The sequence below is a fragment of the Haemorhous mexicanus genome, chromosome 1, assembly GCF_027477595.1.
Source record: "Haemorhous mexicanus isolate bHaeMex1 chromosome 1, bHaeMex1.pri, whole genome shotgun sequence".
In the NCBI taxonomy this organism is placed as follows: domain Eukaryota; kingdom Metazoa; phylum Chordata; class Aves; order Passeriformes; family Fringillidae; genus Haemorhous; species Haemorhous mexicanus.
This window is the reverse complement of record NC_082341.1, coordinates 111,692,757-111,713,627: the sequence shown is the minus strand read 5'-3', so window position 1 is coordinate 111,713,627 and position 20,871 is coordinate 111,692,757. Positions and strand designations below refer to the sequence as shown.

Here is a 20,871-nt window from a genome sequence, read left to right as displayed (position 1 = left end):
GCATGTATCAAAAAAAAAAAAAGATCAGCTCAGGGCTAGGGACCTATAAAACTAGAGAAATATAGGTCCCTTACTCATGATTTGCTCAAAGCCTGTGATGTTTTATTCTCTTACCATGTTTTATTTGGAATATTCAAGCTCACTGAGCTGTAAGAAAGTCTGGCACAATATATTACAAATTCTACAAGTTACTGTTATCTACATGAACCTCACTATGTCATTGCTTGATTTACGTTTTATCAGAAGAGTCTTCCATCTTCCTGTTTGGGAAAGATGACACAGCACCTCACTCACAATCTGACCACTCAGTTCACGCAGAATGTCTGCAGAAGGGATTTGCTGCATTGCTACATTAAAGCAGCAAGGGCTTTCTTTGTATTTCCATGAACACATTTCCAGAGTATCAAATAAAGAAACAAGTATGTTCAAAATCAGCCCATAAAATGTGGGAAAAAATGTGTTTTGGGGAAAAAACACCAAAACCCCAATAAAACGGAAGATTTATAGCAAGAAGTTTGGGTCTCAAAGTGTTATGTAACAGGCTAAAATAAGTGCTTTCCCCAGCAATAACCTGACAAGGTCACTGTTCCACATGGCTGTGTTCTGTATCACAAACATGCTGATGAAAATGATTTTTCTTACTGAGCAATTTCATCCTGTATATCCCTAAGCCTCCATTGTGCCAAGCAGTTGGCTCATGGGAGTAAAGGTTGCGTGTCTGTAGTACCCTGGCCCTGGGCAGGCTCTCCCAAGGGCTCAAAATAAGCTGAGGTGCTCAAGTGTTAAAGACAATCTCACTCAGGACAGGCAAAATCTCTTGTGCAGAAACATCTGCAGTAACCTCATAAGTCAACAAGGATAAAGAAGCATTTGGCTGAAGACCTTGCCTACAGCCTAACAGCCAGAGGATGACTACAGGCAGAATGTCAGAGACCTTTATACTTCTGCTTCAGCAAATCTTGTTAGAAACGGTGGGAATACTCTTGTAAAACTGGCTGCTACATTTTTTAAAGCCAAAGCCCCTGGACACAATTTTAACTGAAGAAAATCAGTGCAGGCATCTGCAGCCAACAGCAATGCTCTTCCACTGGACTTGGGGATTAGTAGTTTATAAGGACCTAAAAATGCATACAAAAAAAGTAACCCTTTGAATAGGAAAACAATTCATTGAAGCAGTAGCAATATTTAATGAGCTGACTGCACAAAGAGAATTAAAAACCTCTACAAAATCCACAGAATCCTGCTCTTGCTTTTAAATCATCCTAGAATTTGAACAATCTACATGGTAAAATGAATTCAAATTTATAAAAAAGGATAGTTACATTCCATATGCTTATTGAATCATTTAGTGATTACTTCAGAAATTCTTACCTGTATTTACAACTGTATATTCTTACTCTGCCTTCAGTGACAGGTCCAGGGCTATGCACTGTTACCTCTGCAGTATTTATCTGATCCTCTTCATTGGCATATTCAAAAACCAGAACATAGCGACCCACTTGAGGAACATTTATGGTCATCTCTAAATTGACCTGGGTCAAAATAATTTAAAAACAAAAAAGGAGTTAAATCTTTAACTCCCTTTTTTTTGCAGGAAGCTCCCATTTCCTGCTCTTTTGACTAGTCAGCATTACACCAGAGCCAGTCCTGCAGTGTCTCAAGAGAAGACACCCAGCAGAATGCAAACAATGCTTATAAATATTGCTTTGGCCTTTTAACAAGAGTCAAACAAGTTCAAGAAACAGCTGCCATTATAACAGTTCTAGGAAAGCTGTAAAATAACCCTGGGAAATTGCTATATTATTATTTCTTTTCTCCCCAGCAGAAAGGGAAGAAATGCTATGATGCTAAAAAATTGTCATTATCATCTCTAAGCTATCCTCAACAGCATACAAAAAATGAATTTACTTCTCCACTGAAAAAATATTTCCAGGAACACAAAATTCCTACTATAGCAATGATGTATTTTGATTCCCTACTCCCTGAATAGTGAAAGCATCTTCTCCAGCAAACAATTACACTTTGAAGCATCAAGTTTTTCTTTTAGGTTTCTTGCACAAAGTGGTTAACACAATATTTGATGCAAAATACTTCTAAGTAGTTAAGTGCTGTGGTTACAAAGGTTTTGCTTCAGTTGACTACATAATTATTTTCAAATTTTTCTCAGTATTTCCTTAGGCTACAAACACTTAAACATGTAAATAATTCTGTCAACAGCCCTCTTGACTTCACTGCAATTATTCATACCAATATATTTTGCACATGCATCAGTGATGAAGCACCAGAACCTGTGGCATATGAGTATTCTTGCTGTACTTGATATTTTTAAAAGAACTATCCAAGCACAGTAATAGAGGCCATAACCATTTTACATCACTATCACATACTTGGTAAAATACCTTACTTTCTGCCAAACACAGTTCTAGTAGATCTTCTTATTTCATAAAACAAGCTTTGCTTTCAAAGGACCTACAGCAGTAGCATAATTGCTTTTGCTGGTTTTTCAGCAAGGCAAACATTTTACCTAAGTGTAGCTATTAAAGAAAAAAAAAATTAATTTAGAATGATGTATGTATGCCATTTCTGCTGACAAATCATTATGCCATTTCTTCTGAACAAGCCGGTATGCCTAAAGGCGAAGGATTTTTATTTAATGAAATGCTTTTGCCAGAGTGGAATGTCCACTCCAGTCACAGTTATAAATCTGCCTACACTGATACTTTTACATAGTTTTGTGTAAAATGCAGAGCTTGGTGCTGAGTCAGTTTTAGAGATGTGTTAAGGTCTGAAAATCCTGAGCTGTAAATCTGCAAGCATTTTAGTCTGGTAGGTTTATAGTCAACAGCACAGATAGGACTGCAATTAGCAGGCAGGAATCTGACCTCTCTTCCACTGATGTGGGCCATCACTGGCTGATTGGGAGCTGGCTGTTGCACAGGTACTCTTCTGGATTCTCCCCCATGTCTGAAATGCACTGCCTCTGAACCAAGGACACAGGAAAATCTGTCCAGGGCCAAATGCTGATACAGCAAGCAGCTTACACAAAAAAAAAAAAAAAAAAAAAACCCAAAACAAAAAACCAAAGAAAACACAGGATTATTATTGTTTTCAAGTGCAGCAGGATGATAACAAAATAAAGGCACTGGTTTAGGCTGTAGCACATCTACTGACTGTTCTGCTGAAGCAGGCCTGGGATATGTGCAAGGCTCCGTAACTCGGATCTGCAACAGGGATGCCTCGTAGTAATCACTAGGTAACAGCACCAGATAGTCCTAGGAACAAAGAATACAACAAATGCTAAAGCATTCAAACAATGACAAAAAGAACATCTCCAGACTTTCACAGTGTAACAATGAATTAAACCAATCACACAAACAATTTGTGCAGAGGGTATTTGGCAAGAAGTGAGTGGGGCTTTTTCTGTTACTACTTGGGCCAATAACATCAGAATGTGTTTCCCTGACCCTGTAATTTCAGAAAGATGGCAGGAAGGCAGCTGCCCCGTGATCAGGGAAATTCTGAAGCCATTCTCCCATCATGTGTAGTACAAGACAGTGCACTGAAGGGAGCTTCCCTGCAGCTCAGTAAAACACTGCCAGATGCCTGCAGTTTTCATCCATGAGTGCAATCCACAGCCACACATCTCAACTCTGGCTGAGTTTTTGTTCTTGCTTAAGTAAGTCTGCTTACTTAAATGAATATATTAGAGCTTAAGTATTACAACTGTTAATGTGAGAACAGAGGCTAAGATTATTAATACATACCTTTTCAAAGGTATTAGTGAAAAAAACCCAGCCCAATAATACTGTCACTTTCAGCAAGAAATATGTTTGCAAGCTCTTTACTAACATTTCATGTGGTATTCCATAAATTTAACACAGCCCCAGCCTTAATGACTAGAGACACTACTTTTTATCCCTGTACAAAATATGTAAGAATTTCAGTATGCTGTCTTTTTGATCATACATATTTAAGGTTTTTCATAAATGATAATCTCAAACAATTTCTCTTTCTCTAGCAATTTCTTAGAACTGCTACTAGAAAATTTTTCAATTGTTCAGTGAATGAAAGGAGAGAAAAGACAGGAGAAGAAAAGCAGTCAGAAATTGACCTGCTCATTATAAAGCCCATCTTACAATACACTTATGAAGATTTTTTGTCAAGAAACTAAGGCCTTGGCTGAGCTAAGCTCTAGACACAACGTCTGATGTGTAAAAAATACTAATTTTTGTGAGCATTTAAGCTTTGTGCTGTATGGTAATAATACCTTATCATTTGAAGGTACAGATTCTGGATAGACTTCAAGTCTGTAAGGAGAAGAAAAACTAGAGCAGGAGAAAGCCAGAAGAAATAAGAGGCAGAAGTATAAATTTTCATAATTGTGTTCCTTTCACTAGTGCTGAATTTCACTTGCTTGCAGGGTTCTTCCCAGCACGCAACTCCAGAGCAGTAACTTCATGACAAGCTTCAAGCAGTTGTTTTCCTCAATTGTTTTCTTACCAAGAGGACTTCCTCTGCCATTATACTGACAGTCCACGTGCCTGGAGCCAGTGAGAAAGGCTCTGTGGAGCTTTTTCCTGGGATTGTGATGAAAGCTGGCTCCTTGCTGGGCGGGAAGACAAACTCTTTGCTCTGGGCAGCCCCTGCCAGGAAAAAAAAAAAAAAATCAAGTAAAATACATGAGTGACTGTGTAAAATGCCTCTACTTGCTTAGTGGGCTGGACTGATAATTTGGTCTATTAAACTTTGTTTGACAGGAGTTGATCAATGATTTTTAGTCAACATGCATTAGCAATGCACTCAACCAGACACAGAGCTATGTAGTGGCTGTTTTCATTCTTATCACTCTTGAGCAAATTGGCACAGAAAAGCAGAGTTCTGCCTCTGCAAAGGCCAATTTTGCAGCATCTGAAATGGTCATTTTTTCAGTTTCCCCTTCCATAATTTTCCATTCAACCTCTCTCTGCACTGACTCTGAATAAATTACACTGATACATTTCATATTCTTGTTTGACTTTAAGTCAAATACTTCAGGTGTTGGAGGCTGTCAGCACCATCTAAAATGTTTACTTACAGACAGATAACTTCTAGGCAGAGATGACGGGCCACCTGTGGATGCCCCCTGGCACTGTTCAAGCCACTGACAGGGGCTCTGAGCAACCTGGTCTAGCGGAAGGTGTCCCTGCCCATGGTAGGGGGGCTGGAACTGGATGATTTTTAAGCCCCCTTCTACCCAGATAATTCTGTGACTCTATGTACTACAGAAATATAGCTGTGGTATGCTTTGTCAAATAGAAGTCATGAGGATCAACTGTTATGAATGTTAAAGGTTTCCTCTTTGAAGACCCTGGACACAGACAAAATGTGGTTCCCTGTCTCCAGGCCATTAGAAGCCTGTGATGACCAGAGATTTCTGCCACTCTGCTGAATGGTGTCTGTGAAGTCTTCAGGTTTGTCTTACTTGAATTTCTAAAACTATCTATAACTTCACTCCTCTCAATAAGGCAGGAATAGTAAGACATAATTCTCAACATAAGCCTGGTATGCCCTTACCATTCAAAGGGTATGGAGTACTTATCTTTTATCAGGGTCTGAAAGGCATAACATGTTTTTGAGGTCTGTAATCAGATCTAACTTGGTAGACTGGGTTCATCATTTTAAACAAACCCTACTCATTGAATGAAGGCAAAAGCCACATTTAAAAACTTGAATATTAAAGGCAAATAAAACAAACAAAGTGTTGTTATCCCTTCTTTAAAAACTTCCTAAAACGCACGGTTCAGAGCTTCCAAGTACAGGACTGAAAGTACTAAGTGTGGCAAACATTTGAGGAAACAAATGCTGATTACTACTGCAAGCAAGAGTTTCATGCAAACACAGCCACATCAATTACACAGAAAAAATGTACGAGGAGAAGCCCAAAAGCACTGACATTGTTAAAAGCGATGTCTTTTAAGCAACATTAAAGACATTAAGACTAGGTGCACCTTGGAAAGCCTTCTCTGATCTAACAATCACCTGAGCTGTTGTACTGCTGAGTTACACCTACCTGCTCCAGGCTGAGACTGACAAGCAGATATACGACCAGATAATGTTTCCCCTCCAGAGTTAATATACCTCAGGATAATGCGAAATAAGTAGAGGTTTGATTTTTCCACATTCAAAGTTATCCTCACTTCATTCTGAAAAATGGAAGTTAATAAACAAAAACAGCCGTAAAGTGCTGAACTGAGGAACAGTCAGAAGCCATGCAAGCACCAGACTAAAGTCCTACAAGAAAGAGGCACATGCAGAAAAGTATATACTGGAAAGGCAATGCTGGTGTATGACAGAGTAAGACAGGGAAGCCTAGTGAGAAAATTAATTCACTTACAAGTATAATTAGTGCCAATATGTTTCCCCTCAGCAACTGAGATCTTCCCTTTAGAGCTTTTTGAGCCCAGGCTGACATAGTGGAGGACTAGGTGGAAGAGCTTAGGGGAAGCCACAGTGATAGGCATAACCACCTCTGGCTGGGAAAAATAAAAAAGAAAGGGAAAAAGGAGGAACGGAAAGTACATTACTTGTCACTATCACCCAGAGACAGAAAAACCACTTGGCAAAGACAAAAAGGCACGGGCAGCTTACAAAAGAGCATAGAACAAAATCTCCTGTGAAATAAAACTCTTGTTGAATACCAGCTGATCCAGAAGGACATGGAATGGCTCAACTAACATGTGTGTCAGTGTGATACAGTAACAGTATTTTACTGTTACTTTCCCCACTCGTGTCATAAAGGAGGCATATGGCTGTTGATATTCCTGCCTTTCCAAGGAAAAGGCCACAATCATTGATCCTAGTCTGAGATCCCACACATGCAGACACCTCAGACTGTCACTGAAACTGCTGATCCTCTACCAGATCCTGCAGTTGCTTAGGGTTGCAATACCAGGAATGCTGTCCTTGTCCTGGAGCCGAACTGACACCTCCAGACCCACAAAATTCTCTGCATTCACACAGCCCCATTATTTAGTTTTCAGAAAAACTAAGAGATATGTCAAGGGTCAATGGTGGATTAGGCAAAAAAAGGATTGGTACAATCTCATGGGTTTGGTTTCTTTCTTTCCATCCTAAATCCCAAATCTCCCCTCACTATCCAGTTCACCCATCACAATCCACCCACTGTCCCTTTCCAAGCTACTTGTGGCACAGTGACCTCCCCACCACTGTGATTCACTCTGCTTCCTCAAATGCAAATGTTTTTTCTGTTTCCCACATGTGAGAACAAAACAAAAAGCCTGTACAAAATGCCCATGGAACAGAAATGCAAAAAGCAGCTGAATTAGAAAGCAGGTGTTAAGAAATCACAGATACTGAAGAGTTGTCTTCATTTATGAATGTGGAATAATAACAAAAATTATCTGGGATTAAAAAAAAAAACAAGACCAAAACAACAAAAAAGAAAGACTGAAAAATTAAGGACATAAAGGAAATCATTGTGCAATGGTTATGTGCTGCTGTCCCATGCTATAGTAATTCATTAGTTCCTGGACAAATGGAGGCTGGATACAACTATACCAAAGCCCTATTTTCAAGGTGAGTGAACAAATCCCATTTATTACTCAAATCTACTGTTTTAAAATTCTGCTTCATTTGATCAGCAGTTGAATCCAAAGTCCGAAGGAACCTTCTCAGAGAAATTATGGTGGCCTGTGATTTACTTATTCCCTCAGCTGTTTTTAGTTTATTCATAGTCTGTCATGAAACCAAAATAATTGTTGTCAGTATGCCCCTGCTCATAGCTTCTTTTACTGAACCACACATTTTCCTGTTTGCTGTAATAAGAAGGCATCATTCATAATAAAAGCTGGCACCTTTCTCTTCTCTACCACATGTAAATTCAAGTGTAAGATGACTTCAGTGACAGCACTTGGAATTTACCTGAAAATCTTGTGGATACAGACTGTCATGGAACTGTGCAATTCAAATTATTTAGCCAGGCAATAATCTTCTGCTCTTCCCACAGTTCTTGGCACTTAGTATTATAGACTTTAAAGCCATAAGCTCCCTCTTTACAGCAGTCTCACAAAAAAAACCAACCTCAAAGAACATTTCTGAAGAAGGAGTACTTGCACAAGCAACATGCAAATGACCTGACAAAAATACCCACACTCACTAATCCCAACAGCAACATAGTGCCAAAGGGTTTGGACAGTCAGATCCTGTCCTTTTTTCTGTCTTTTTTCCAAGACCTTTCACACACATAGCAGTATTATAAAGACATATGTGCCATGCACTTTTGTTTCCATTTTCACCCCGAAGTCTTGAGTGAAATACCAGCTTACTTGTATAGAGGACATCTGTGCATATCCTCTCCAACTGAAGCTAGGAAATTCCTGAGGATCATAGCCAAACCGAATTTTCTCTCCTTGGACAGTAGTACCATCTTCAATCTCAAACTTCATGTGGTGCAGATCAGGAAAAAAATAGTTTTTTTCAGGCCTTTCAAAAAGGGAAAAAACCCACAACAAATCAACAAAGAATTACCAGTCATTTATGATCTACATCTAAGGGCAAAAAGCAGAGGAAGGGAGATGATATACTGGTGACTGAGGAATTCTGACACCAGCTCATAGATTCAAGACAGCTGGTTAGAGGGATGCAATGAGAATTTTCTTTCCAGAAGCTTTTACAGCTTTCATACATTTTCCTATATGACTCTTGATAGATACATATTGCAAAGCTGGTATTGGTTATTTAAGGAAACAAGTCAGAAAATCTTACTAAAATACAGGAAGGAAACTTCCCAGGAAAATTAATATCAATAACCAGTGCAATTTACCAAGTCAATCATCAACAAACCCAGAATGTCACATGAAAGCATAACAAGGGACTGTGCTGAAGCTGTGCCAGGGGCCCAGCTGGACTCACTCCCGACAGGTGGTGCCCACGACGTGCGCCCTGCACCGGCAGCTGCCCCAGGGCTGGGAGCAGGCCGGGCTGAGGGATCCTCCAACATCACACCTGCAGCCTGGCACACCAACAGCCAACCAGAAAAAGAGTGGTGAAAGTTATCAGCAAACACACCATGGCTTCACCTGATTAAACACCATTAATGACTCGCTTCCTCCTCCCAGAGCCCTTTAGACTCTTTCAAACACAACTTAATACACGTGCATAAGCTGCAATTATTTTGAGCTTCCCGTGTTTGTGCCTGTTTCCTTTTTAAACTCTCCTTAGAATATGAAAAGAGTCACTTTTAAAAAAAACCTCAAATAATACACCCTGACACATTGCTAAATGCAGGGCAGTTTTGCAGAACTACTATTCAAATGTGTTCCCAGCAAGTCAGAATTTCTGCAGCAATATCACAAAGAATAATTATGTTAAAAAAACCCACTAACAACAAAATCTAACAACAAAATCTAAACAAAATCTAACAATAAAATCTAAAACCTAACTTAAAAAAATCGCAAGATGTTAATTTTTCGAAGCCTGGTACCCCAATATTTAATCTGACAAAATTGCAATGTGTTCATATAATATACATATTTTCAACTGACACTGGACAACAATATTGAATGCCTTTCTACAGGAGACAGGACTTGTGGCACAAACTAAAGGACACCTCCAGTAATGAGGTATAATATGCTCTACTACGGAACAAGTATGTCAAGGCTAAAACTTTCAAGCTGGATTGAAAGGCTAAGTGTTCCTAAACAAGATTTATGTCTTAGTCTAAAAGCACTCTGTTTTCTAAGACATGCACAAAATTACTGGGAAGCACAGTGGTAACATCTGCCTTGTTTCTTCTCCTGCTGAAAGGCAAAAGAGGAGTCACAAGCAAGGCTACAGCACCAGCATTAGTGCAAAATGCTGTGCGCATGAGTAATTCAAACATCCTCATTCTAAAAGTATGGCCTAGGGAATTCTAAAGACTTCTGTTCTGTGCTAAGTGCAAATGTTCCACTATGGATCTTCTTTATTCATTTTACCTTGGCAGCCAAAATAATTCTTTTTTTCAAGAGCATAATAACCAGCTTCACAAGTGTCACAGGAATCTCCACAAACATTAGATTTGCAGTAGCATTGCCCATTTTCCTGTGAAGAAAATAAATTTCATCAAAAATGTTTCAGTACCTTTCCAGAACTTCAATCTCTCAATACTTTGAATTCTCTCTAATTCTAAAGAGGAAAAATTTTATAATCTCAAAAAACAAAACAAAAAAACCCCAACCAAACACAAAAAAACCCCATTATCTGGAAACTTTCTCTGTCATTTATCATCTTCAGAAACAAACTAGAAAATACAAAAACTCAAGAAGAAAATTTTTTTTTAAAACCTTATACATCCCTAGGATGCATTAAATTGATCCTCTGATGTATAAAACTATTTTATGTTCAAAAGCAATAAACAGTGCTAAGATTTCTACCCTAGCAAGTAGTTACAATAATTTATCTTAACAATAATCAATTTAATTAATAACTTTCTTTAAATTTCTCTTTACCTGCTGACATTCTGCAACCCCACTTAGTGTTCCACTCACATCACACTGACATTCTGCACAAATGAAAAAAAAAGACACCTGCATTTCATCTTTTCATAATACTTTACATGGAAAAACCCCACCACCTAGAATCTGCAATTTTGAGTCCATGTGGCAGAAGGTGGATTTTATTCTGGAGTTCAGAACGGCAGACTGGTATGAGGTGCGAAGAAAAAGAGAAGGAGAAAGAATGAGGACTTCTAGGTATGTGTGGTATGCTTTTAAGTGATTTAACTTGTATTTGACAAAAAACAGTATTGAATTTGAATTTACAATAATTTTCTTTCTTAGAAACATTCAGACAATTGATACAAAACAGTGTCCTCCAGTCTGACTGGCACCTATTCTGCAATGCTACTCTGGCACCAAATCAACTCTCCATATGAAATAGAAATGGAGAAAATAGTGCAGGGAGGAACTATGCTGAGCCAGAAGTTTGGACAAACCCAGTATTGACTCTGTGACTGAAAGTAGAGAATTACATGGAAAGTGAAGTACTTAATATTTGAGGAGTTGTTAAGTATTCAGCGATCTAAAGTAAAAAAATCTAATGATACTCTTATCAGGTCTAGAGCTACTCATCCTAAGTGGCTGTTGTGGAGTAATCTGTTCCAAAGGAAACAGTTGGAGAGTACTTTAAAGATTTTTTTTTTTTATCTTTACCCTTTTCAATCTTCATTAATTATTATTATCTGCCTTAAAAACACATACTTCCTGTTGGAAAACATTGACAATCACAGGTTATTATACAGATATAAACCATAACAGATCTGTCACACCCTGAGGCCACAAGAAGGCTTTACACTCCAAGCTAGGAAATAACAAAGTGAAAAAGCACTTTTTTTTTTTTCTCAAAACAATGAGCCAAACTCTGATTTTAGGGTTACAGGTGAAAATCCTGTCTTGTCCCAATAGATCTGTCATAGGGCCATATGAAGTGAACATCATTGGAACTTCAGAGCACACCCTGGTTCAGCACTAGGCAAACACCCATGAAATTATGGCCTGGTTTCTGAAAGTAACTGCTGATATCATGGGTAGTTTGGTGTTCCAATTAAGCTGCACGAGAAACATGCTGTAAAGAGGAGCTGTGAAAGTCACAAAGAGCACCACAGACAGTGTCAGAGAATAAAGATGACTACATTTCATAAGCCAAAGAAATATGTCATGAAGCCATACCTGTACATCCCTCGGGGTTTTCTTTGGCCAGGTTCCAGTACAAGGGTTTGCATTTACTGCAGGTAGGACCTTCAACATGCTGGAGACATTGACAATATCCCTAACAACAGAAAGGAGCTAATATGGGTACACAGGCTCCATAAAAACTTACTGATCTTTACTACTAAGAAAACCTAATATTGATAAGAGCTCAAGTAGTTTGCTGACTTTTACAGATACATGGATTTCAGGCTGATTCAGACACCTTAGATTTTTCTGTCTTAAACTATCAGCACAGGATTGTTCCACCCTGCATATTTTTTATGTATCTAATTTATTCTAAGGGTCCCAAAGGATGTACTTTCCAGTTCTTTTATAGCCTTATTAGAACTGCTCCAAAGTATTAACTGGTTTGTACAAAGAATAAACCCCCATATTTCCCTAATAATACTAATTCATTTTTATATTTAATCTTTTCTTTATTGGTGGGAGACACCATCTTAAGACACCATTAAGACACCAATAATAACCATCATTGTATTAATAACAAAAATAGTGGAATGGCAACAAAGATGTAATGATCTTTCAAGAATAATTTGATGCTGAAAGGCCTGTTGCAACCCAGACCCAGGTCGTCTTTGAGTCATGCACAGGCTTATATCTTCATGCATATGTCAGTGTTAAGAGTATACCAAAAAGACATAAACAGATTGCATATTGTATATATAAAAGATAAAAAACCCCCATCCTTGACAAGGTTTTGCACTGGTATGATCAAAGAGCAAAACACAAAGTTTATTTCTACTCCTACTCTTCAAACAAGCTCCTGCAATTCTTTTAGAGCCTAAGAGCAGGCTTCAGGCCTTGAGCAATGAGCTGGATGTGTTCAGCAAAGACACATGAATGATTAACATGCACTGTTAGCTGGAGTGGCAGAATACTTACAATGTGAGAACCAATGCTACCTGCAGGGTCACACTCGCTGTTGACACCTTTATAAAATAAACACATTGAAAGATCTTTTGAAAACAGAGGCTGTGGAATGTAGTAATGCAGAAGCACAATGTAGCCAGTGTGAGCTTGAAAGGGCTTTTTAATATGGTTACCTTGGAGAGACTCAAATACTTTAAACTCTGAGACAGCAGAAGCCTTTAATAATGATTTTTTTAAATGTGTATTTAGCCTGATTTATAGTATTTGGGTTTGTATGCAAAGCAGTCACTTGGAAAAATAGAGCACTAATTTATGGAACTGACATATATTTTCTTAAAGTTCCTGTGCCATCAACATAAAAATCTTTTAAAATGTAAATATATTTGAGAAGATTTATTTTCTTCCATGTTGCAGAAATAGGAAGGAAAACCCCAGTATAAAAGTAGGGAAGGCTTTTACTCACGCAAGCAGCTGGGATAGCTGTAATATCCTGGAGCACACTGGTCACATCTCAGCCCAGCATAGTTACTACGGCAAGGACACTGCCCTCCAGGGCCACAGGTATTCCCCAATGAGCCAACATCATCACAACTGCATGCTGCACAGAGAAAAAAAAGAACAGATACATGTCTAAATCTAGAATTTGCCAAAAAACTTACCTTTGAATGCAATCAATCATTCACGTTCAGAAAACCAGACAAACCATAATTTTACCAGCAAAAATCAATATCCCAAAACAGTTATTCTGCAATTGTGTCCTCAACCACTGATAATCTTGGTTCTTGCAGTTCTGTAACTCACAGCTGAGAGATTTAGTTTGATGCCTTGCAAAACACATGTAAGGGACATAATCCATCTTACATTTGGGAAGAATGTCACATGAGAGAAATACTTTTTAAAAATCTTTAAAAAATATATTCAAAGTATGTTGTCAACTGTAATAATGAACTTCTCATGGAGTTACCACTGTTTTGGGCTAACAGCTAAAGACAAGACCTGCTGTTGTCTTGAGATGATGCTGGAATGTTCCACAGGGTCATACTTCACAGGTACAGGAATGGGACCCCATCTGGGCATCCCAGCTGTCCCAGGTACAAGATGAAGTGCTACAGTTAACTACTTGGATGTTATGACTGCCAGAAATGGATGATTGACAGAAATACAAAGCAAACTTTGTCTTCTGCTACATGTTCATGTTTCTGGTTCCCCCTTTTGGTTCCTCTTTCTGCTGCAAAGACATCTGACTTTGCTGTGTTTACTTTAAAGATGCTTGGAAAGACACAGGGCTTGCTAGGAAAGTAGTGTAAAGAGAAATACAATCACTGAAGCTTCCAAGAACATTACCTACTCTAGAATCCCTCATCATTTGACTACCATATAGCATTCTCTCCTAATTTTAAGTATTAGTGTTTTGTTTAAAGCCTTTGTTTTGATATCACTGTTTGAATAAAGCTTCTGTTGAATTCAACAAGTCACGACCAGAGAGATTAGTTGTAGTCACAGCAGCCCAAGAAATATAGATCTGACTCTCTTTTGAAGATGACAATTCCTTAGAGGAATAGGAGGCTGGGCTGCTCACTTTCCCCCACAGCTTGCAGCATGCTGTGTTAATTTATGTTTAAACCCATGGCAGCTCATTTTAACTGAACAAACTGTGAACTGCAGCAGTTCTGAGTAATCCCACTGACTGTGTTTTCAGCTATTTTTATCTGTCTTCTACAATTTGTTTTTGCATGCTCTTTTAAGCTTTTATGTCTCTTTTCAGCTTTTGGTGTTCAAAGATCAAACATATTCAATATGGGTTTGATTTGCTTTAAGATTGCTACTTGATTTTGCTCTAGGAAAAAATAAAGGTTATTTTAAAACCACTGAACAGTGTGTACCAATGCAGAATCCTGATTTTATGTTTTTCATTAAAAATGTTCATCTACTCCAGACCATAAAACCCACAGTCATGTGATGTGGTGTTTCTGTATTCCACCCATTGTGTTTGGTAATGCAACTCAGCCCATCTTTGCAAGGTGCCACAGTTTAACTCCAGCTGGCAAAAAGGTACACACAGCCACTTACACCCCACCCATGGGATAGAGAGAAGAATTGGGGTAAAAAGGTAAAACACAGCACTGTACACAGTACTAGGAATAAAATTAACTCTACCCAAGGTGAAACCAGGGCATGAGGGCATAAAGAATTCTGCTGTCCCTTTATAGGAGATAAACAACTGTATAAGCCCAAAGGAAGAAGACTGACGTAGTCAACAACCAAAATAACAAGAGAGAAGAAAACAAATTATAATTTTATACATAAATCTTGTTAATCAGCACAGGAAAGCCCATACCAGAACTCTGCAATATTCTATATTTTTTCTTTATGGAAAAATCACTAAGGATTAAGGGCCCCCTCTCTCATTCACTTCAAAGGCAGACAAAACCTAGGGCCAAGTAGGAGTTGATGGGAGTCCTCCTACGCACACAAAACCGTTACGATACTCAAAAGTTATCCTCCATTAATTTCCTTGTCTTGTAAAACAGCAGGCTAGTCCTTGGTGGGAAACTCCATAGAGATCTTTCATATTTCATGCCTACATGGACACAGGTTGGGTTAGCTCCTGTCAGATGATCTTAGAACGAGTGAGAAACCACCATGAACGGCAAAATAAGAGCTTCAGATTTACAGAACAAACTTTGGTACTAAATAAGGTCCCAAAGATTCCCTGCAAAAGCAGACCAGTGCTTCACAGTTCTGCTACGCTGGTTCCTCGGCAGTCAAGTGCACCCTGTAACTGTGGGCCTCCATGTAAGAACAGCTCTCATATGCTCTGGTTATTATTAAGACAGCTGTGTTGACTGAGGGTACATCAAACAGTCTGACTAGAAGGGGAAAAAAAAGGCCTGAAATTGGAGAATTAAAATATATGAGGATTTCACTGTAGAGCACAAGAGGGAGTTGCCCATTTGCTGCTGTGAACACTGCTCTGGCTGCTGTCCTGGAAAGCACTGCTGTCTGCCTTTTCAGGGCCCTGTTTGATGCTGTACATGCAATCAGCAGCTTTACCTTGACAGGCAGGGAATGAGTGGTGGCCAGGCTGGCAGCTGTCACACTGAAGTCCAGCCACCCCTGAGCGGCAAAGACACCTCCCAAGAAAATCGCAGACTTCAGGCTGGGTACCCATCAAGTTACATTCACACACTGCCAATGAGAAAAGATATTTCAGAGGCAGCCTCTGTACAGGCTCTCTTCTTTGATTTTTCTTGAAATAAAAACACATTTGAAAAAATAGCAGTAAAAGCAACTCCCTGCTCCCTGATGGTCAACAGGGTGACAATTTTCCCATCAGATTTATATGGATTCATAACAGCTTTTATTGATTGCTCACATCTGTAACAATTCAGGAACAAGGAAAACATTAATGAAAGAGCAAGGAAGATGGCTCAAAGTTCAATTATCAGTGTCAAAGCACTACACTTGGACTGGCCCCACTGAGAGTCGGATTTATCAATTTCAAGTTGTTTGCCAACTATTGAGAATAGTTCCATCACTTCTGGGACTGAAGCAAAACAATTCATGGTTTAGATTTACACTCTCGGGTGGGAGTGGTTAATAAATGGCCTAAAAAGACAGTACAGAGACAGCTATTAAAGTTCTAAACCAGTCAGTTTTATAGTATTGATTAGATAGGGTAGCTTAGTGCATCAAAGTGAGGTTGCAAACTCATATTAAGCACATTTTTTAAAAAAAACCTCCAAGGATAAGTAACAGAAATATTTCCAAATTTATTCTAAGTTTAATCAATGTTACTAAATCCAAACACAAACGAGAGTCTGGCAGCTGCATCAAGCAGCAGACAGCAACCAAGGAAACAGGGGAATTTTTAGATCAAAATCTCCCCTCATCACATTATTCTTCTTTGACTTTTGTGAGTTTTGGGAGAGCCTGTTATGAATACATCTCCATGGCAAAATAACTTCACCCTTCAGTATAAAACTTGGTGGTTTGGATATGCTTGCCAAAGGAGAATGTTTGGCTTACCCTGGCAGAAGGGGTACTGAAAATAGCCAGCTGCACAGGTATCACAGGAAAAACCCCCAAATCCAGTTCGACATCTGCACTGTCCGGTACTTCTATCACAGTCACTGCCCAGCACTCCTGCACCATGGCACTGGCACGCTGAAGAGCACATTTGTAGAGAAAACATTTGCATTATTATGATCTTAAAGTTCTTATTTCCCTTGGAAGCCAAAGGTTGGCATTTATCCTGGAGCACAGGCTCCAAGTGTCAAAGAAACTACGCCACTTACACAGGCACTGGGGGCCAAAATACCCTGGTCTGCAGCCTCCTAATTAAAACAGGAAAGGAAAAGAAAAAAAAAAAAACCAAAGTGAGTGCATATAATCCCAGAATTCCTTGTAATTTGCAGAGAAAAATAGATCAGTACTTAGTAAATATTACTCTTGAACAAAAATACCCTATTTGTCTGAGTCTTACATGCAACATCTCATTCAAAAACCACAATCTGTAATTGTGCTCAGTCTGACAGCAAAAATTTACAACTTCTACTAAAACTTCCACTTAGAAGCAGCTGCCTTTCTTATGTCTTCAAATTCAGATGCTGCTCATTAAAATGGTAAAGAGCTTGAGAACTATTTTCTCCAGTTATATTTATTCACTTTCCTTTGGATTTTTTTTCTTCTTCCTTTAAAAAAATTGTGAGAAAAGGGGATATGCAACAAAGAATACCCAGAGGCCTACCAGGGAAATTATTCTGGATGCTGTACCAAGGTGAAGGGCATTATATGTATGCAAGAGATTAAATGCTAGCTGTGATGATGTCTCCATTGCACAGAACAATAACATAGGATAAAAAAATTAAGCCCACCAAGGGAATCATTGTATGGATTTCAGGCAGCTTTACAGTGGGCTAAACAAGAAATATGAAGTTTTCTTAGAAATCCAAGTCCTTCACTGACAAGGGCAATGTACAATTTGCCGGGTGACAGAGGACAGTCCAGAGGCAGAGGCCAGCTAGCCTCAAGAAAGATTTACACCACAAAGCAGTGGTTGTCATGTCAGAAAGTTGTACATGTCAGAAACTCTTGATGGATCTGTTCTTAAGTGCACCAAACAAGATGGTCAGCTCCTCCTGCAGATGCTTGCCAGAGGCTCACTTAAGTTATTTTGATCCATAACTCCATCTGGAGCTAGCCCACCTAACTGTGTGGTATAAACATGACAGTATGATAAACTTTTGGCAAGAACAAAGGCTCTTTTGAAAGATAAATACCAACAGAGGCAAAATTACTACCTAAAAATCAACTTAATGATTCGATTATTCTACAAAAGAGCGGGCACCACTGAAACAGAGAAAAATAGCAACATGGGGAAAAACAGTGAAATGGGGAAAAACCACCAAGAACTTGCCTATTATGTCACCAGCCACAGCATCACTTGGAACTGAAGAAGTAGAAGGATACACTGGAGTATCTTTAAAACAAAAGAAACAGCGAGGATCATTGGAAACAAACACATTAAATTCATTAAAAATTCATTAAAAACAATGAAGTTACCTACCATCAATACAGAGAGCATGATATTCATATGACTCTACTACCCAACTTCAGCTTAGTTTTCTTTAGTTTTCTTAGGAAAGAGGTTTGCACTTTTGGTTCCCAATTCAGACACAAGGTTCCCTTCTTGAAAAAGCAGTGTCAAAGGCCAGTCACCATTTGGAAATGCCACCACGTTGCCTTCCTGCTCCTTATTCTTTTGTGCAGAAAGCTTTCTTAAACTAGACAGCATTGTAAGAATTACCTAAGGATGTTTGTATTTATTTCACATTTCCTGCTTCCAGCTGAAGGTCCATCTCCTTCTATGTGGCATTACCAGCTGCTACAGGAACTGCCATAATTTATGACATGTACATCTTAGGAGCTTTTGAGTCCTCCAGATTGTCTTTCTTGTTCTTAAATTTTCTTGCATTGAGATGGGATCCAAATCAATGAGCTACACACATCAGTGGGACTCAGATCAATGTCTACCTGAATTCAAACAACATTCAATTTCCATAGGGTTTTGTTTCCTTTGTTTTGTATTGTTTTCCCTCTTCTTGTGTTTCTATTGTGGTACCTCTCTTCTAGTCAGACCTCAGATCTTGTCCTAGATCAACACGTCTTTTATCAGCTGTCAGAAACACGTCTTTCCTGAAGGCACAAAACATTCCTCTGATGCATTTCTGCTATCCTTTCATGGAGTCAGAAGCCTTTATGCAGTGATCCTGATGCTACATTTTCTGCTCAGTTATTTTATATGTAATTTTTTATTGGAAATGCACTTTATCAGAGATGCAAGTTCTTAATCCTACGAGGTGTCAAGGAGAACACATACCCATTTTCTTCCCTCTCAGTCATTACAGTCATGTTCTACTTCTCTGTGCAAACGGTCTTTATCCCTAAAAATCCTGACACGTTTAAACAATTTGTCCAGGGCTTTAGGACTGGAGTTCACAATTCACTGAGTTCACAGCTCACTCATCAGGCTGCAAACCTGATGTCTCAAATGATTTCAGAATTGTGAGAATGCAGCACAATCTCTTTTTCTCAAGTCACTACCATTTTGTTAAATAACCCAACTCTCTTCAGTATTGTAACAACTGATTTATCAGAACACATAAAAATGAGAAGCTGAAATACCAGATGTTTATTAACCAAGTCAAGAGCAATGAAAACCATTAATTCTTTAATGCAGATTTAAAATACAGAAAAAGAGGCAATTTTATTTGTATACTTACAGACACAAAATGGATAACCATAGAATCCATCAGCACAGCGTTCACAGTGGTCTCCCTGGAAATTCTGCTTACAGAAGCAGCGGCCGGACCCTTCCTCACAGCCATCTGCATGCTCCAAGTTACAACTGCAGGCTAAGTAAAAGTACCAGCAATTAGGCACTCTTTGGAAAATAATCAATTTGTCTTTTACAGCAGTGCACAATGGCATTGTAACAACAAACCTGCAGATGTGAATGACTCATTTAAAGAGTGAACATTTCCCAAGTATTAAATATCACCAATACATCCCTTAAAAGCAAAACCTGTGTTATTTTCTTAGAGCATTTAGGAGTTTTTAATTCCAAAAGCTGCATGTTGTTCCTTCACAGCAATTTTTCTGTGGCAACCATTCATCTCTCTCTATAGGCTAAGCACCACACTATTCACTTTGATTTACACACTACATGCAACACTATGACCACAGCTCTGCTGATTTCCCACTTCTTTCAATCCCCAAACACAACTTAACTGTAGTTTCCTCCAGCCTGTCACATGTCTCCTTCAGCCTCTTTGTAATCCAACACCTTCCTCTTACCTATACTCAGTTCTTTTTCAAGTGTGCTATTAGTAATTACCCTATTGCATCACTTATTAGTCGATGGGCTCAGCACTGCATGAGATCAGATGCAGTGATCCTTGCGACCTTTTGAGCTATAGAATAAAATTTTCAAGTGACCAAGGTCAAAGGATAGCTCACATGTACATCAGAGAGATAAGAGAAACAAGATCACGAGAACAGGAGATGAGAATGGCTTCCCAGGGCTGCTGAGATCCTCCTCACTGTGGGGTGCGCAGCAGCATCCCATTTTTCCATGATCCTATCTCTTCCATATCCTTTTATGGCCTATTTTCTTTCTGCTGTTCTCAATATGCTCATGTGACACATGGGAAGAATATCATTTAAAAGGTTTAAAGCAACACAGAAATTAATTTTTAGCTCTTCTCCAACATCTTTTGCCCACTCTTTCATTTTTTCCTCCACAAAGACACATCCTAGGCATTGATTACAGCCCAAAACCCTCAAGCCACCAGGAGAAGATACTCCATAGAGAAGGACTCACGTATGCAACCATCGGGAGCTCTCACAGGAACACCATAAGGACGATAGTACCCTTTTGCACACTTCTCACAGTTAATCCCAGCTGTGTTATGCTGTGCAAAATAAAACAAAAGGATAGTACAAGATAAAGAGAGGAACTTAGAAGAATTAAGAAACAATAACATCCTTTACACTGTTCTATATACAACTAAGAAGTGGAAAAAACTGAATAGGACTGCAATAAAGAGTCAATCAAGTGGTGTTCTTTAACCACCTGTTCTCTACATGTTCTGAATCATGGTATTCTCACATAAAGCAGCTGAATTTTTTCTTTAAAGCACTATAAACCCCTTGTCCCATTAAAAAAACCTTTGGAAAAACATCTCTTTAT

The 20,871-nt window shown here is 38.8% G+C and overlaps 1 protein-coding gene across 2 annotated transcripts in view; it reads right to left on the bottom strand.

Annotated features, from left to right (window-relative positions):
- Window positions 1-20,871, bottom strand: part of LAMA3 (laminin subunit alpha 3) — a 107,003-nt gene that overhangs the window by 57,233 nt on the left and 28,899 nt on the right. The window contains exons 9-26 of one of the 2 annotated variants that reach the window (XM_059859361.1): window positions 20,503-20,593; window positions 19,403-19,534; window positions 18,037-18,099; window positions 16,916-16,954; window positions 16,647-16,784; window positions 15,672-15,806; window positions 13,081-13,215; window positions 12,630-12,676; window positions 11,706-11,805; window positions 10,488-10,540; window positions 9,975-10,080; window positions 8,911-9,010; window positions 8,325-8,481; window positions 6,374-6,512; window positions 4,501-4,643; window positions 3,172-3,272; window positions 2,883-3,036; window positions 1,372-1,532 (exon numbers count right to left, since the gene is read on the bottom strand). In XM_059859361.1, coding sequence (XP_059715344.1) covers window positions 1,372-1,532; window positions 2,883-3,036; window positions 3,172-3,272; window positions 4,501-4,643; window positions 6,374-6,512; window positions 8,325-8,481; window positions 8,911-9,010; window positions 9,975-10,080; window positions 10,488-10,540; window positions 11,706-11,805; window positions 12,630-12,676; window positions 13,081-13,215; window positions 15,672-15,806; window positions 16,647-16,784; window positions 16,916-16,954; window positions 18,037-18,099; window positions 19,403-19,534; window positions 20,503-20,593 — 1,994 coding nt within the window. Of the gene's footprint in view, window positions 1-1,371; window positions 1,533-2,882; window positions 3,037-3,171; window positions 3,273-4,500; window positions 4,644-6,049; window positions 6,183-6,373; window positions 6,513-8,324; window positions 8,482-8,910; window positions 9,011-9,974; window positions 10,081-10,487; window positions 10,541-11,705; window positions 11,806-12,629; window positions 12,677-13,080; window positions 13,216-15,671; window positions 15,807-16,646; window positions 16,785-16,915; window positions 16,955-18,036; window positions 18,100-19,402; window positions 19,535-20,502; window positions 20,594-20,871 lie in introns of both variants that reach the window. The other variant, XM_059859369.1, reaches the window with a different exon arrangement.